This window comes from Cyprinodon variegatus, unplaced genomic scaffold (genome assembly GCF_000732505.1).
Source record: "Cyprinodon variegatus isolate N-32 unplaced genomic scaffold, C_variegatus-1.0 Scaffold427, whole genome shotgun sequence".
Lineage (NCBI taxonomy): Eukaryota > Metazoa > Chordata > Actinopteri > Cyprinodontiformes > Cyprinodontidae > Cyprinodon > Cyprinodon variegatus.
Window position 1 is genome coordinate 297,731 of NW_015150880.1, and position 18,655 is coordinate 316,385.

General features: G+C 38.3%; 2 protein-coding genes across 3 annotated transcripts in view; both read left to right on the forward strand.

The window, feature by feature from the left end:
- gab2 (GRB2 associated binding protein 2) overlaps positions 1–9,724 on the forward strand; it is a 62,269-nt gene extending 52,545 nt beyond the window's left edge. Inside the window, exons 4-10 of one of the 2 annotated variants that reach the window (XM_015388553.1) lie at positions 2,315–2,907; positions 3,512–3,609; positions 4,396–4,675; positions 4,791–4,881; positions 4,958–5,054; positions 5,183–5,305; positions 6,959–9,724. In XM_015388553.1, coding sequence (XP_015244039.1) covers positions 2,315–2,907; positions 3,512–3,609; positions 4,396–4,675; positions 4,791–4,881; positions 4,958–5,054; positions 5,183–5,305; positions 6,959–7,102 — 1,426 coding nt within the window. In that variant the 3' untranslated portion in view covers positions 7,103–9,724. The remainder of the gene's footprint in view (positions 1–2,314; positions 2,908–3,511; positions 3,610–4,395; positions 4,676–4,790; positions 4,882–4,957; positions 5,055–5,182; positions 5,306–6,958) is intronic. The other variant, XM_015388556.1, reaches the window with a different exon arrangement.
- A 3,881-nt stretch (positions 9,725–13,605) lies between these two features.
- maml2 (mastermind like transcriptional coactivator 2) overlaps positions 13,606–18,655 on the forward strand; it is a 63,564-nt gene continuing 58,514 nt past the window's right edge. The window contains exon 1 of the mRNA XM_015388552.1: positions 13,606–14,795. Within this exon, the coding sequence (XP_015244038.1) occupies positions 14,376–14,795 (420 nt within the window). The 5' untranslated portion in view covers positions 13,606–14,375. The remainder of the gene's footprint in view (positions 14,796–18,655) is intronic.

Here is an 18,655-nt window from a genome sequence, read left to right on the forward strand (position 1 = left end):
AACATATGATTTTCCCCTCACTTCACTAAGGAGTAGTAATGTCACAGAGATCAGCCACGTTTAAAATCTAAAAAGACATTTTTCCCTCTATGTAACATCATTAAGTTTGTTAAAAGGCACAAAACCAACCTGAGCCTTAAAAAAAGACAATTTAATGTTTTTTTTTATAGTATTCAGTTCATGAGCTACACATTATTTTACTTATATTTATTTATTATTATATTTATTATTCTAAATTAATAAAAAAAATCCTTAAAAAACATTTTTAGTAGATTTTTTTTCTACTATACAGATTGAATAACTACTACAACTAACCTTTCCTATTTTATTTATTAATCACGTTGCTCTTTTCCACATCACAAAAGCTAAAAGTTATGAAAAGGCAAAAGAGACATAGGGTTGTGGAGCCCTGGCCTATCGCATACATTGGTTGTAACATAATAATAGTAATAATTAAAAAAAAAAAACAGACTCAAATAGTGTTAATATATCTTCAAGAGTTAAATCTGTATGTTCTGAGTCTGATAGCAAAGGAAACAACTGTTTAAAGGAAGTTGGTTCTGCGTTTTCCATTTAGGGCCACCTCACCTCCCCCCATCCTTTATGCTTCTGAGGCGGCTTTAATCACAGCGCCACTCAGCAGAAAGGCGGTACGCTGCATGATCAATGAGTCTGAGGTGGCAATTCATCTCTTCTGTACGTTTTACAATCACACAGGGTAGAGCAACACTCAGCTGCAAAATTTACACGCAAATCCGCTGCACTGGGATTTGGCGAAACCCTGAAAATCCCATCCCATCATCCATCTAATTAGCTGGATGAACATATTTCTGTCATCCGGTTCTGCATCAAGAGGCTGCTGATTAAGAGAAGCATCTGGTGGAAGGGTGTGATACACAGCAAGAATGGAAGTCCCAGGGTCTCCTGGCCATCCAACCGTTCTCTATACCTGCTTAAGCAGAGTTACCTGGGGAGTGACATTCATATACACCACAGTCAACAGATTTCAGAGGGGCTGCCAGTTCAATTTGGGTCAACATGAATCCTTTAGTTTGATATTAACATGAAAAAGAACTATAAATGCAAAGACCAGCTACATTAGAGCGCTGCAAAACTGAATGTTCAGAAATGTCTTGTTCTTTCCAACGCTCAAGGTAAGCATGCAGTCGAGGAACTGTACATAAGTAATTTCCTCAGGGTGTCCTATTAGTGAACTCTGGGAAAACTTGTAGAATTTGCATTTGTTTTTCCATCTGCAAACTCTCTCCTCTTCATAGCATGTTGGAAATGTGTGAAAATACAAATAGCTTTTCAGGAAATGCGAAAGACAGACAAAAAGTATAAATCAATCAATTCTAGGCATCAAATATAGTTGTATGTTGATCTTAATGCAGTGGAGTCCCAAATTATTCCTACATCTGTTAATTTAGATTTAAAACACATTTTGTTTTAGTTCTTTTTGAGACCTAACTCCCAAAGGATATAATTCATATAAAATTCAGCAGGACTATTGGTTTCCTTGTTCTAAAGGTATATTTTACTTATATCCTATAAAAAAATGTCACCTTTGAAATTATTTTCACCCTTCTTGGTTATTATAGAAAGTATCTTTATTGTATTGCAGCAAATAAACCCCTTTTTTTTATTAGCTCTAAGTCTTAAACCTACCTACATTTGGCAGGGGTAAGAGATAATATTAGTCAGCAGGGCTTTATTGCTAAACATTATAGTGCTTGTTTGCTTTGAAGATCTTGGCTGCCATCTGTTGGCTTTCTGTTTTATTACACTTAGATCCGAATAGAACAGAACAGAATGGAATAAAATAGAAATATCTATTATTGTCTCTTAGTGGGTGAATTAGATGTATCATCAGCTAAGTAAGTAACAAAGGTAAGGATGCAGATTCCCAAAAGAGATAAGTATAAAACACCAAATATGAAGCAATATCTCAGTTATGGATGAAAACTTGCTTGAGATATTTTTTTTTCCTCCATGTTTTGATTTACTGGGTGTCAGTTATGTATTTTGCTATCAGATGGACAGATGAAGCCTCAAACCCATTCTATGACTCAGAGGCTGAAGCTCATGAAAAACGGATGATGGAAAGGGGAGAGCTGTGAGGATAAACGGGGGATCATGCAGTCATTCTTGCCATAGCAACATTTAATAATAATATTGTGTAGCTTTATCTGGTAGTTTGTATTTTAATTGTAATTGGCATATAATGTTATGTATATGAGGATATGTTTTGGCACAGAAAATCAACTAGGATTTAAAAAAGAAAGCTGAGCTATGTGTGTTTGTTTTGTTGCAGGAGTGCCAGTTTCTCCCAATCTACGCGAAGCAATGTGTTACTGGGGAGCAACTCTCCGGTGCAGAAATTCTCCTATGGCTTTTCGAACTGTTTAAATGGCACGGGGGCTCAGCTGCATGGTTTTTACAGCCTGCCCAAACCTGGGAAGCATCAACTGTCCGTGCACGATGATTCACAGGAGGCCTGTTATGTCCTTCCACGGGGTTACAGCTCGGAGGCCCCACCTCACAGCAGTCTGGGAGATACTGACTTTGAGAACGAGGAGGTGTATACCTTCAAAACCCCCTGCAACACCCTCGCCACGTTGCACAACAATGAGCGGTCACCAGACAACTACGACTTCCCCACTACGCCCGGCTCCTTCTATCAGATCCCAAGGACATTTGACAAGAACCATAACTCCCTGACGCCTTCCAGCTCTGAATCTTCCTGCGCTCCTCCACCGAGGCCCCCTAAACCTAACCAGGGCTCTGAGGGGAACTGGGGTAGTCCCCACTCAGCTGGGAGTCAGAATGGGGATATGACATCTGCTGTGTCAGCCCTCCCTCGCAGAAACACTCTCCCTGCTGTTGAGAATATCAGGCTCCACAGAGGTAAGTCAGCAAATCAACAGAAATCTACAAGCATTCAGTTTCTCTTTCATGTTTTCGAATCCAAGTCTCAATTGATCAGCTTTAACGCAGTGACTTGGCGACGTCCTCCTCTTCCTCCCTTCCCTTCCTCTCTCACTTTCCTGATTTAAGTGAAACTGCTGAGCAGAAACAAAGGACCCAGTGTAGCAGACAATGCTCTGCTGAGACACTAATGAAATTCAAGTCATACCATCTGATCCAGAATGTCTCGTTCCAGACTGATAAGCAATTAGAGGGGAAAAAAAGACACTCTTAGCTACAATGCTTGGCTTCTTAGCCTGTCATGTATGCGGCCCTGCACGTTTTAAAAGGTCGCAAATAGATCCAACCACCATGCGACAAAAATAGATTTAAATCTGGCCAAGCATCACACCACATGTCTGTTTATTTTAGATCTATAACCTGCCTTCTCAAAAAGTGCAGTTACTTTTGAAAAAAAAACCTTTTATTTCAGTATAAGCTAGGATTTGCAATTTTGTTGCTTAATGTAAGCATTCCTTTTCTTCTTTGAATCATTTTCGGACATACTAAGTAATGATTAACCTCCCTTCCTATTCCTCCACAGGCTCCTCCTTTGAAATCAACAACCACCATCGTTTGTTCCACTTTAACAACTCGGGCCAGTCTGTCGAGTCTGTTAACGACGGCTTCAGCTCATACCTGGTGAGCATTCAGATGATTATCAAAGTTTGCTTGTATTCTCATGTGCGAAAGTGTTCGATCAGTGTTTTGTATTGCAAAACAAACTGCAAAAGGTAAATATCAGTATAAAAAAGGCATAAGAAGAGCTGACTGGTACAACATTGACACTGTTCATCAACCAGGAACAACTACTGTGGGGATGTTTTGGGTTTTTTTTGTTTGTTTTTCGAATTGTAGACAGAGTGGCTCCTGAAAGGAAAGCAAAAATATTCCTGTTTATATTTTGTCTCAAGCTTTGTTATGGATGGCAAACATTTTATAGTAGGTTCTCTGGTTAGAAGGAACCAGAATTGAACTTCATGGCTGTCATGCAAAATACTGGTGTGGGGCTGGAAATCGATTACCCTCACCACAACATCTGCTATAGAAAAGTAGAGATGATCCCAGATGTCAATATTAGATCAAAAAACCTTGGAAGGGGGTTCATGTTTTAGCAGAAAAATGGCCATAAGCATGAAGCAAAGGTTACAAATGAAGGCCTTAGATCTGAGCTTGTTCATGTGTTTAATGGCCTTGAGTTATTGGGGGTAATAAAAGTCGGGAAAACTTCCAGTCTTTAGATTTACAAGCATTGACAAAGTGGGGTTTCTTAAACACAAATTAAATAGTATTTTTTTCCATGACCTTCTAAAATAATGGGTGGTCTCATTAAGTCCTTAGAAATGTTTGTTGATGATGACGAAGCTGGATTGATAGTTTTGTGGAGGAAGTGTTCCTTACCTTTTACTGTTTTCTTTCCTCCACCAGAGAAGCCAGACTCCTTTGACTCGCTCGGACAGCGGTAATTCGGATGACAACTATGTCCCCATGAATCCTGGCTCCTCGCCGCTCAGCGCTGCCCAGGCTGACAGTCCGAAGAATGTCTACATTCCCATGAGTCCTGGACCGCATCACTTTGATTTCCCAGGGTTCTCTGCGACATTACCTGCCCGAAAGGGGAGCAGTGCATCCTTGTGTCACAGGCCTGGTCGTCTAAGTGATGTCACACCTCCTCCCATCAACCGCAATCTTAAACCTAACAGAAAATGTGAGTTTGTGAGAATCTGTTGTTTTTTTTTCCCCAGTCTGTACATCTGTGTACTTATGAAATTGATATAAAAGCTGTTTTCTGGTTCGATGACGTCTGCTTTTGTTTTCTTCAGCTAAGCCAACACCACTTGATTTAAAGAACAATGGGATCATAGATGAGCTGCCGTATAAGAGCCCCGTCACCATGTCATGGACACGGCCCATGTGAGTCTTACACTCACTGATGACGCCTTTTCTTTCTCGCTAAGGTCACTTAGAGCCGTATCTGTTTTTGTTCCAGGCAGGAGATGAACTCCTCCCACCACTGTCGACCCATTTCCACGCAGAGCATCACCAGCACTGACTCTGGAGACAGCGAGGAGAATTATGTGGCTATGGTAAGTTCCATTAGCTGGAGGGCAGAGAGATCAGCAGAGTACGCTCTGTTCAGTTTGATTGAATTGTTTGTGTGCTTCAGTGACGCACTAAACCATGTGTGACTGAAACCTCCCTCTTGTCCCGTTAGCAGAACCCAGCATCTACCTCCCCAACTGTGAGCGGCACCAGCAGCCCGGCTCCTCGGAAGTCTGGGAACGTGGACTACCTGGCACTGGATTTCCAGCCTGGCTCACCCAGCCCACACAGAAAAGTAAACACATGGTCTTCAGCATCTTGGAAAAGTGAACTTTTCCACATTTTTTTAAAGTTAAAACCACAAACTTAAATGTATCCTGTTAGAATTATAGGGGATAAAACAATTTAAAGAATTTGAATATTTTGAAGGAAAAGGATTATGGTTTCCAGAATGAAAAATGTGTTTTACTCTATACAGCCCGTCTAGTTCTGCACCTGTAGCACCACCTTTTAGAGCAATTTCAGCAGCTAATATATTAAGATTCTGTTTCCACAAGCTTTGAATATTTTTATCAATTCTCCTTTGCAAAACATCTCAAGCTCAGTATAATTAGATGGGTGATAAACTTCTATAAACATCAGCTCCTGCTGCAGATTCTCTGTTTGATTGTGTTCTGAACTGTTATTGGGTTACACATGGTGCCTCCACCATGTTTCTCTGGCGATGACCAGTGCAAGCCTCTGTTCAGAACAGCTGGTATTGAAATCCGTGCTAAGTGACCAAATCTCAGTTCCCTACTTTAAAAGCAGCTAAACATGAAGGTTCCCAGCTCGGCCAATGGTTTTCAAAGGGGCCATTAAGTGGGTGCTCAGAAACTTGGAGGGAATATTATGAAAACAATTCATCCATCCATCCATTTTCACACACGCTTATCCCAAGTGGGGTCGCAAGGGGTGCTGGTTCCTATCTCCAGCTGTCAACGGGCAAGAGGCGGGGTACACCCTCGACAGGTCGCCAGTCCATCGCAGGGCAACAAACAACCATTCACGCACACACTCACCTGACGCCTCCTGGGGGCACAACTGGGCCAACCGGACACTCACCTCATGTTTTTGGACTGTGGAAGGAAGCCGGAGTACCCAGAGAGAACCCACGCATGCTCAGGGATACCATACAAACTCCATGCAGAAAGACCCCAGGCCGGGAATCGAACCCAGAACCTTCTTGCTGCAAGGTAGCACTATCAGTGTGCCACTGAGCAGCCCTAAATAATACATATTTTTCATTGTTATCTTCAGATATAATCTCATTATCTTTTACCCATAATTAACAGTTATAACCTGTAGAATATCTTTTACACATGACGAACCCATAGTAAGAAAAAGCTGAATTTTGAAGAAAGGACTGTCCCACCTTGGCTGATAGGCTTTTTGTAACCATAAGAGTAAAGACTAGAGTATATCTGTTTTGGTTGCATCCAGATGAGGCGCCATGTTTACAGCATATCAGTCAGACTGGCCAGGCTAGATCCGTCAGGCTGTTTCTCTGGTGAATGCTGCTTGTGCCCACCTTGAAAATAAAAGTAGATGATTGGCTACAGATAGAATGCAAAGAGCACTGTGAAACTTTTATACTCTTTTTTTTATTTTTTATATCCTAGCAATGCTTTAAACGTTTCCATAGATTAATCTCCAACCTGCCTGTTGCAGAAAATAATATTAGTATTATTATTATTATACAAAGCATTTTTTATTTCTTTCCACTTTAGAATCATGGGTTACTTTGTGTTGGTTTTCCATTTAAATCTCAGTAAAATACATTAAAGTCTTAACTCACTATTAATACCATTAAAAGGCACTCGTAGACTAAATGAATACAAGAGTAAATAGATTTTCTATTAACCCTGCAAATAGAAATCCTAATCACAGCTTTTTAATCCCTCCCCAGCCCTCCACATCGTCTGTGACGTCTGATGAGAAGGTGGACTACGTGCAAGTGGACAAGGAAAAGACCCAGGCACTTCAAAACACGATGCAGGAGTGGACCGACGTGCGGCAGTCAGCTGAACCTGTCAAGGGGGTCAAATCCTGACACTGACTTGTTAAAAAGAAACAAACGAGAACTGAACTCAAGAGGATGCTTGGATTCAACAAAGAAAAACATTTGGACTTACTTAAGACTTATTTTTTGGAGGGCAAAAAAGCCATATATATATTCAATGCCTGTTGTCTCTGTGATGATTACTGCTGAAGTACACTGCTAGCATGCAGGACGGGATATCAGGCTCTACAGGTAAAAGCAAGCTGCCAAAGCTTCAAAAACAGACTCTTGGAGTGTATAAAAATATCATTGTCTCTTCAGTCCTTTTAGATATATTCCATAATTAAACCTGTCCCACCACGGCTTAGCAGATTTCCCTTTCAGTCGCATCCAGATGGTGGTTTGCTCCGGGCGGCAGCACTGGCTAACTGGTGGATAACTATACTGTGACAGGACACACAGGTCTCAGGAATGACAAGATGTTCTCCAATTTGGGCACGCTTTCTCTTCTTTTTTTCAACTTCAAGCTGTCATTTGGGCTGAGTTTTGCCGTAGCAGTAAGGGGAAGATCATTTTCACTGCAGGCAATCATTTCAGCTTAGCAGTGCATGTCTAGCAGGAGGAAAGGGGAGACGGAAATACCGCCGTTCAAATATGCAAAGGCCTCGTGTCAAGATTGCCTATAATGATAACTGCACTGTTGCCTCAGTTTCAATTAGGTAGGAAACAGGACAAGATTAGGGAGCTGTCAGACTCACAATTGGATGACAGTCCAATTATTCCTATATTTCTATAGAGTTATTCATGTTCAAATGAAACGAATGATGAAAAGTAGGCGGAGTGAAAAGAATTATAGTTTTTTTTTACGTATTCTTTTAATTCAAAGGGGATATAAAACACATTTATACAGGATTTCCTTTCCAGCAAGATTCCGTCTAAGGCTAAATGCTGCATGAGAGCAGCAAACTGAAGAGCTAACGAACTGGCACCCTACAGAGAGAGATTAAAAAGACAGTATTTCAAATTTGTATTTCAAAAACGAAGGCACTGCATTTAGATAGATATTACAATTTCTGCTCCAACTCTTCCCAGAACTGTAACTCTGATGTGCACGAGCATGCTTCGCTATATTCCTCCTAAAAGCTTTGTTCCCAGAGTAGGCTAATGCAGAGTCTGTAACCGTCTTACTTTTCTCCTCATAATCAGTCATTTTGAAGGTTAAACTCCACCACAATAATATATCAAAAATGTCGAATTAATTAAATTCTCTGACATATAAGCCACAACTGAGGCTAAATATTGAGTGTAAGTACACACGGTTGTTGTTTACAGTATGTTTTTTGGGGCGATGGGGGCTTTTACAAACTGATAAAACAAAAAGAAAACAAATAAAATATAAAAAAGCGTTATATTACCTAGAGAATCATCCTCGCAAACATTTATTTTATTTAACTTTACTCTCTGCTGAAGCTCTGTTACGTCACAGACACGAAATGTGATGTCTTATTTCTCCTAAGGTTTGTGTTGCTTCTTCCCTTTTAGAGTAAGTTTGCCCTTTAAAGAATATTTAAAAACAGCTCCGTATAACTATACACTTTACTCCCATCTACCTTAGCAGATAGGAGTAAAAATAGAGCAGGAGGTGCTCCATTTCACAAGGTTTGTAGATATGTCAAGCAGATACTGCATTGTTAGGTTTAACCTTCCCACACTACGTCTCTTAGCATTAGTTATGTATAAATTATTGACATATTAAGTGCATCTTTGGTTTGAAATCCTTTGCACTCGTGTGGTTTAAAACAAGCTACATTGATTAACATGGAAACTCATCACTAATGATAAAAGCTTAAAATGGAGAAGTGTATTTCAATGCTTCATTTTTTGTCTAATTTGCCTTATATTTTTATTTTTTTTATATAATATAGATTCTGAAATATTCAGGAGTTTAGATTAATCCTAATTCTCAAACAAGGACCACATTGTATTTAGAACAACTGAGTGATCAGTTTCTAACTGAAGTGAAGTCCAGTATTTCATTGTGGGCTGGAACCACCTAATAGGAATATTAGAGCCATGCAGTGCTGGGATGTGTTGTCAATTACTTCTGTTTTTTTACACTTGATGTTTTTTTCAAAAATCTTTTTAATCATTTTTATTACTATTATTATTGATCAATGTAACCTAGTGTTGTGTGCAGCCGGAGAAGATCAGGCTAATTTAAGCAAAAAAAAAAATGTATTTGATTCAGCTTTAAATTTCCACACCGGCTTTTGCTAGCTGTATGTATGCCATGCTGCAAAACCAGATGAACTGTGATTTACAAAGAGGGGAGAAAAGATTGAAGAAGAGGAGCCCGTCTACCTGTCTGTTGAAGTGAAGGGGAGATGTAATTTATTATCTGGAGATGCTCGCTGCAAGCAGGGGAGCTGTGTACGTGTTGTGGTGGATTGCGAGCTGGGTTATATTCGGTGACAGCCTGGCAGGCGCGAGACTGAAAACGCTTTGATCTGCTGTCAGACTGATGACGTACTGTACTGATAAAGATCTTTTCTTTAAAACCACTGTCGTTGCTACTACTGTAAAGCATTCGGAGACTGCTTGTGTGTTAACTTATTAATTTATTGTGTGTTTTGCAGTTGGTAATTGTGGATAAAAAAAGAAAAAAAAAGTGGGGGAAAAAATGCCCTCTACTAACATTAATGAATATCTTCACCTTTTTTTTACAGAGTTTGAGAAGTTATGCAAGTGTGATTGCAATGTGGTACAGTTTATTTGGGATACACAAGTACCTTGTACTTTGTCATTCCAATATTATGGTAGACTTAAACTGTGGAAATAAAATAAATCAAGGATTTAAACTCCGGTGGTAAAGTTGTACCGTTTCGTTGAGTTTTTGATATTCAGAATCTGCTCACACATTATCTCCTCAGAAAATGTTGCTCAACCATAGTGTCACACTGATTCATTCTGTTATTTATTATTTCATTCATGGATATGCAACTATATATATATATATATATATATATATATATATATATATATATATATATATATATATATATATATATATATATACATTTTTGTTTTCCTTTTTAAGCCATAAGTGCCACAATGATTTCCTTCACTCCTGATGTATGACTAACACTTTCTCCCTTAGCTAGCGCAAATATTTTGGCTCATCAATCATTTTTCCAATAAAAAAACAAAAAATACACATTTTCATATTTTTTCTGTTTACCAGATCTTTATTCAGGTTCCTGGCATTTAAAATCTGAGATATTTGTGCAGGAAAATTCAACCTTAGTCTCATCTGTTACCTTAAAGTACCAGTTTAGCTTACCTACCTGTTCACATTTGTATTGAATGGACAGAAAAGCATTTTTCTATCCAACATAATTACTATACAACAAATTGACATGTAGATTGTGTCTGACTGATGTTATTAAAGCTCTAACCTCCAGATGTCACTATTGCTTCCTTTTAACATTAGAGATTCTCTTTTTCTCTGTAGAAAGGCTGTATTGGTCAGGGCTTAGTGGCCAAAATTTCATGTCATATTCTTACATGCAGGAATCATCTTGACATATATATTAAAAGGTGATATAATCTTAATTAAAATAAAGAACATTTCATTCCTATATCAATTGATTACCTCCTTGGATTGGAGGTATAATGGGTGCAGATATTATCACATGAATCATATTATTACTGCAAAAGAGGCCATTTTTTTTTTTATTCAAGATGATGACATATACTGTTGCATCACTCATACTTTAAATCAATACAGAGGCCAATGTTTTTAAGGATTATAAATATTTTTACAGATGTATCCCTGTCTGTTTCAGGTGGACTTTTTAGAATGAAAGTAATTTTAGAAACATATTTGCCGTTTTTTTTCCACATAAGTAAAATACTAGTTTTTCTTAGTTGAATTTGCTTTTTTTTTTTTCTTTTAAAAAAAACAACAAAAAAAACAAACAAACAACAACTCCACTATGCACCTAAACGACTTTTAGGAAATAAAATTATGCTAAAATAAAAATGGTGTTAAAATAGTGGCATTTTGTTCCTGGTGCTTTTACTTTGTAAACTCCTATCAAGTGTTTGTATCTGGGAAGGGATCAGTTTTACATGGTTTGAATTTTTAACAAACAAACAACACCATTTATCTGTTATATGATTTTTAGCATACTCTCATTGGGGAACTTTCTAAATCTAAACCAACTGCATGACAAAATTTGAATCAGCTTCCCCTCTGTTATGGCATAGTGAAACTGCATAATGTTAGTGTTGGCTGGTGTTTTATAATGATGAAGCTAGTTATGTTTTATTTAATTTTTTTAGGTGTTGCTCACTTAACAAAATAACATAATATGTAGAATGGAATTAGAATAGAATAGAATAGAATAGAATAGAATAGAATAGAATAGAAAAGCCCTTTATTGTCCCACATTGGTTTCCCCCATTGCGGGACAATAAAGGTTATAGCAGAAGGGGTCACACAATGTGGACCTTAAAAAAGTGTATAAAAATAACAGATAAAAAAATAACTGTAAGGTGTTTATACAGTATGAATACTCTATATCTGGAGAATAAAAATCAATAATGGCTGAGGACATTTTTACAATAATGGATATGTGAAAAATAGCAACACCAGAGATGTGCAAAATGACACTGACTGAGGTAGAAACTGTGCAAAATCAGCATAAATGTAACAACTTATTTAGGCTGCTGGGAACAGTGATGGTTATAACCGATGCTGGGAGGAAGGATCTGTGATAGTGCAGCAGTCTGTCACTGAAGAAGGTTTCCAGTTCTGCAACAGCTTCATGCATGGGGTGGAAGACATAATTTAGGGGACATAAAGCTAAAATCTATTCAGACCTTTTCAAAAGTTATTTTCCACAATCCAAATCTAGCGTTAAGTTTTTCTTTGCATATTGCTATACTAGTTTTTTTTTTTTCCTTTTTCTTAGCTTTTTTGGTTAAACATTTCTTTATTTTGTTTCTGTTTTCTGGCTATGTTGCTGCACATATTTTCCTACAGATTCTGAATGCACAGATACTGCTGTATGTTTCTTGTGTAGACAGGCACATTGAGTGATTATAAAGCTGTCTGTTTCTTGCAAGGTAACACAAAAGCGTTTGTTGCTTTTTTACACTTTAACACATTTAAACAAATGAACTAAATTTCTGGTAATAGAGACAAAATCTGTGGTGCAACAATTGATGAAAATACACTGTTTAAAATGTTGATCAAATTTGAGACTACCTGTCCCCTGCAAGATTTTTCTTCAACTGCAAAAATGATGATAACATTTTGAAATGAAAATAATTAAGGACACCTTTGATCACATAAAAAAGAAATCATTTTTATTGAGACCACAATAACTGATTTCTATTCCAGTTGAGGACAAACCATTTATAGTTGATAATGAAAGATGTTAGAAATAGTTGTAGCTGCTAAATGTCCTACGTCAATAATAGAAATATGCAATAAATGCATTATGCTGATGGATAAATGTAATAAATATATGAGTCTTCAGGATATGTCTAGCGAATGGCATTTGACAAAATATGCACAGAAAATAAAAAATAAAAAAGTTATTCTCAACTTTGAAAGATAATGTTGCTAAAATCTTAACTATCAACCTTTCACACATTTACCTCTAATTCAAGTTTTCTTTTTTTTTTTTGGCTGATAATGATAAAGAATATATAATAATTGAACTTTATTGATCTCACGTTGAAGAAATTTACCTCTGCATTTAACCCATCCCCTTGGGGAGCAGTGGGCCTCCATTGTGGGGCCTGATCAGGGGTTAAGGGTCTTGCTCTGAGAGCTCAAACTCAGAATGTCAGGATTCCAAGCTCTATGCCCTAACCATGAGGCCGCCACTCGACCGCTGATTGATCTGGTTGAGGTTTACTTGAATCCCCAAACCATCGAAATGACCCTATAACCTGTTAAAGACTGACTCTGCATTATCTGTTGTGTCTAGAGATTTTTAGACCCATGCTTTGCTTTGCCATTTTGATCCTTTGTTAAAGTAATTCCCTGATTTCTGTGCTCTGGCAGTACCTAACACTCCTGATGACTGTCACATCTCTATAACACAGATTCCCATTGCTTTTTTCTCCTGAAAAATACCATATTAGCTGGAAATACCTTTTGTATTAGGTTTTCTTTGCCAGGTATTCAATTTAGATTTTTGATTTTGATCATCTAAAAATTATGAAGCAGTTCTGAAAATGCAGTAATAAGATATTAGTTAGGATAGAACCTATTTATTATAAGGATAGATGTCAGCAGTGGATTTTATTTAGTGAAGCATACCATACTTTTCAGAATTTATTTTAAATAATTTTGAAAACCCTGCATCTTTTTTTCCGCTGCTTTGTTTGGACCCATTAAGCAGAGTTAGAAACCCAAGACGATTTCCCACCAAGCTGTACTTTTTCCATCAGCTACTGAATTAGTTATGTTTGAGGAACATTAATGAGATTAATTTCTCTCTGACATGGTGCATTCCTTGAAGGATAGTTCTCTTCTCCTCCACTAGAGTGTGCATTTGGCTTCATCCATAGGAGTGCATCATGTAAGAAGAGGAATATTCATACAATGAGGGTCTGTGTAAAGTAGCAGTGCTGCTGCCTCGCTCTGCCACACAAATGATTGTCAATGGACTATTGAGACGGTTACTATAGCTGCTCCACGCGTTTGATCCTCCTGGTTGTTTTGTGATCAGATTATTCCTCTGGATGGAGTCGGAGAAACAAAGAGAGAAAGGACTCATTTCCAAACAATGCCGTGAGTCTTGAAGTTTGCTGGATTTAATGTCTTTGTATGCTTCATTCTCTCGCTCTGGGGACCAACTGCTCACTCCCATATCACCAGGCTGCTCCAATAGTCGCACTCTTTGGGCCGCTGAGCGTCTGGAACGCACGCATTTGGGCCGACAATGGAGCAGGGATGGTTGAAGTGAAGTTGTGCGTGCCGTGGGTTTGAATCATCTGAGGGATTCATAGTGAATGCAGAGAGCATTCATTCCAGTTGTGACCCCCGCGACTCCTTTCATGTGTGGAAATCATTTTTATCCTTACAGATAATAGAACCGCGCAACTTGGAGACTTTTTCCTTTACGCACATTTGGATAACACCTTATTTAGGTATTTAACAAGCTGTCATCACATGGGGAGGAAAGTGTTAATTAGTTCAAATAAAATAAATGTTAAATAGAATATATAAAGACTTTGCATATTGTTTTCTTGTTCCTGCTGAGAGCATCTCAGCTTTTTCCAAACTTGGGAAGGAGCAGCGGGCATGGGAGAGGCGACTCCCGCTCAGTCTGCTGCTGCAGGAACCTTCGTGCCCATGCTGGGTGTAGGGTTAGGAGCCATGCCCGGTGGGGTGGTGGGCAACGGCCCGATGCTGGCCACCTCCCGAGGAGGCTCCGCGGTCCCTCCGCTGCACAACGCCATCGTGGAGCGTCTGCGCGCCCGCATAGAGCTGTGCAGGAGGCATCACTCCACTTGTGAGAACCGCTACCAGAGGGGCCAGGCTGAGAGCTCCGACCGGGAGCACGAAAACACCCTGCACCTCCTCAACATCGTCCAACAGGGTCCAGGGAACCGAAAAACCAAAGGGAGCCGGGGATCGAACCAGCAACCTCCGGACTACAGCAGGGCCAATGGGGAGCAGAGGGGCGCAGAGGGCGAGCAGAAGATGTCCACCCGAATAGCGGTAAGTCGGCATCATCAGTGGGTTTGGATCCTAATTAAATAGTTCTGATTAACTTAGTCTGCTCAGAGTGGGCCAGGGGCCAGATCCCTCCTCTGGGCCCCCCAACATAAATCTGCTTTTAGATCAGCATTAGAAACGACTGCAAATCACAAATAAATAATGGCTGAAAAGCAGTTTTTAGTGTATATTTATGCAGAGAAAATTATTACAAAAAAGTGTGTTTAAAGTAATTTCTGTGATTCAGATTAATCCACCTTTAGGGTGAATTATGAAATAAGAAAATGTAAGAGTGTAAACTTTTGCTTGGGGCAAAATTACAATTTGTACATGAAAACCTAACAAAAAATGAATAAAAATGTTTTCCAAAGTGCTTAGCGCTAGGGATGGGGTATTGCCAAAGAAGTCACGATTCGATTCCAAACACGATTCACATGCCACAATGCGATTCTATCACGATGCACCACGATACGTGAAATATTGCGATGCATCGCGATGCACTGCGATATTTTCGCTGAACACTGTAAGAAAAAAATACAACTATTACCAGTGGCTGACTGGCTGTGTATGATCTGGATAGTGACTTTAATTGATACATAACTGAACGCAACTGAATTCATACATAGCTATATTTATTGAAACAACTTTTGAAGGTATTGCCATGAAAACAAATACTGGACACAAATCTTACTATTACTGGAGTGGACACACCGACAAAAAGTGCTTAGGATTTATAAAATTTAAAGTAACAGTGCTGTTAACATGGCCTCAGTGGTCCTTTAAACCAATGAAATGGAAACATTCAAATGTTTGACATTTCCCCTTTTGCAAATTACGTGCATTATATATATTTCGTCTTTACATTCTTTGTTTTTGAAGCCAAAATGCATCCAAACATCTGACTTGGAATGTGATGGAGCTGGGCTTTTCTATTCCTAATTTTCTCAGTCTGCTCCATGCTTTGTTTATGAATGATTCGTCGCAGTATCCGCAGCGACATCTACTGGACTGAAAGTTGAATTCCACTTGTTTCTGGCTGATGTGTGTCAACCATTCATGTATTTTATTTATTCCTTTTTGTTAATTAAGAAAAGATACTTGGCATCAAGAATCGATGCAGTAGATCACAAAAATTAGAATCGCGATCCGTCGTCATGACGATTATTATGCACACCCCTACTTAGCGCACACCCAGCCCATATCTCCCAGGTAAATGAGATGCCACCCGTTATTAAAAGCCACTTCCAAGCTTAGCATTAAGGAGGACCCCATTAGACACCAAGGGTCACATGAAGGTTTTGCTTCTCATACAAATATCTCACAACTCTGTGTTTCTCCTTATGTCAATCTGAGTTAACTTGATGGCTAGGTGTGTTTAGATATTCGAAATTAGTTACCAAACATAGGAAATGAATTGAAATGTTCATTTTTTTATATAAATGTTTAACTGTTCTTAGTTGTAGCAATTTTAGCCCCATTTCCATCATTAGACCTTATCATAGCAGAGCTATTATAGGCAGGTTCCTAAAGGAGACTTGAAGCTGATAGCAACATGGGATCTCAAAGCTGCTTTGCAGCCTAACCTATATTGTGTGAAACAGTTTTGGGGTCACTGGGCCGTGGAGACGTTTAGAGTTTCCTGCAGGGTGTCAGCATCTTCACCGCACAGTCGATCCAAACTGTAGGATGCAGCTGCATTTTGTGTCATGCAACAAACCTACTTAATATACAACCTTTAATATATGCTGTTGGTCCACTTTATAAAGCCTTGAACTCAACTCTAATTCAGACATTTTGAATTGAAAAAGCTTCCTGGATGGGAAGAGAAACGACTTCAAACTTGAAAACAAAGTCCAGTTGGTTGTTTTTCAACTTTTTTGGAACAAACCTTTAATATAGATTTTCAATATTTGGTAAAGAAAGTTTGGTTTTCCTTTTTCTTACATGTTTATCAATAAACCAGATGTTATATATATTCCAAATAAACAACCAACAGCCCCGTTACCTGAGTTATGTCTTCTTCATTATACATTTATTTTTTCCTGACAGCAGAACCCAAGAATATATATTAGGTGGGGCAAATATTCTCAGGAGTTGGTTGGCCTAACCTTTTTGCATAGAGCTAGGGAGCAGTCAGCCAAATGGTATTTTATTGTTTTGTTTTCTTTCATTGGGCATTCGGGAGTTCACCATTGAGACTATGAAATATTTCCCAAGCATCATTTCCATGTAGTGTCAAAAGGGTGAGAGTTTGCAGATGTTCTCTTTCCGAATGCTCTTGAGATGCTGGAGAGAAAAACAAACAATGAAACATATTTTTGTTTCTCCATAAACCCATAAAAAGCACTTTATATAGTTCTCTTCAGTATTTTTATCTGTGGAATAAAGTGAGGGATGGCATCTCCCATTTATCAAACCGTATCGGCTTGGGACCTTACATTTATGGTTCGATTTTACTTGCTGTTAAGTTAAATACAGCTGTGAGACATGATGGGAGGTAAGACAGCAGCATCATGGATTATACTGACGGTCTAAAAGAGGTCAGGGAACATCATTATCATGCACCGTTTCATTTTTACTGATGTTGACTTGGGACTAGTGTGTTCTATATAAAACTGATGAGTGCAGCAAGATGTGCAGAGGAAATGAAGTCCTGGCGTACATCTTCTTGAAAAGCCTGAGGTTAATTTTTCCTCTTTTTTTTTTTTTTTCTCTCAGCTCATGATGATTTGGTGAAGCAGAACAGCAGTCGTAGCAGAAATCTCACATTAAGCGCTCTGCTTCTATCCATCACTGATGGAGCCAGTTAATATTTCAATTGATCAAAAATAAGTTTATCCTAAGAATAAAGCATCTATCCAAAACATTGAAGTATCTTGATTTTTACAGTTTCAATAATGCTCTGATTAGGACTGAAACACATAATTGATTAATCAATTATTGAAATAATTGTCAACTAATTCAGTAATCAATAAATTGTTAAATAGAGTATAGAGACTCTAAAACATGTCTTTAGCTGAGAGAGCAAAACCACCTAGAGCAGTTATTATACCAAAACTGTAAAAAAAGATATTTAACATTTTGCATTTAAGGTTAAAAAGAAATTCGTAAATGAATATGCTCTATCCAGAACTCCTCAAGTGGAAAAGTTTTAGTTTCACCTGCTTTAATTTAGTAAAAAATCATCTTTAAGGAACCTTTGGCCATCCAAAGCAATCCAATTAATTGATTAATCTAAAAGATAATCAACAAATAAATCGATTAGCAAAATAATCATTAGTTGCAGCCCTAGTTCCGACTGTAAGAAGTGAATTTTTTTATTTCATGATAGATCAATACATAATACTGTATTATTGTGAGCTGCAGGGTCTGTTATTCCTCTCTGCCCCCTTTGATATAATCCAAATAAAAGTTGATATACTTTGTCTTAAAGTAACACCGTGTAACTTGTAGCCAGTAGGGGTGCTAAACCTGTAACTTCCAGGTTTTACCAAAGTAACTGGCAACGATGCACTAACACAAAATTAAACAGACTCCCTCTGTGTTTAACAATCTGATTGCAGACAACTTTGGACCAGCGGATTAAGAAGTCATAGAGTTAATGGTAAAGCCAGGCCATTTCCACCACTCTAGGTTAAATATGAGGGATTAGGGCTGTGCTATACGGCTTAAAAATCTCTTCTTTTTCCTCCCAAATTCGATTGATAAATATTTTTTTCTTCATTGTGGTTTATATTTGAAAAATTACTTACTTTACTTTCATAAACTATGTCTCATTCAGTGGGGAATCCAACCCTTTAAGTTACGTAACAAATTTTTTGGGAACAACAGCCATCATGGAGCATCAATATGCACCAAATGCT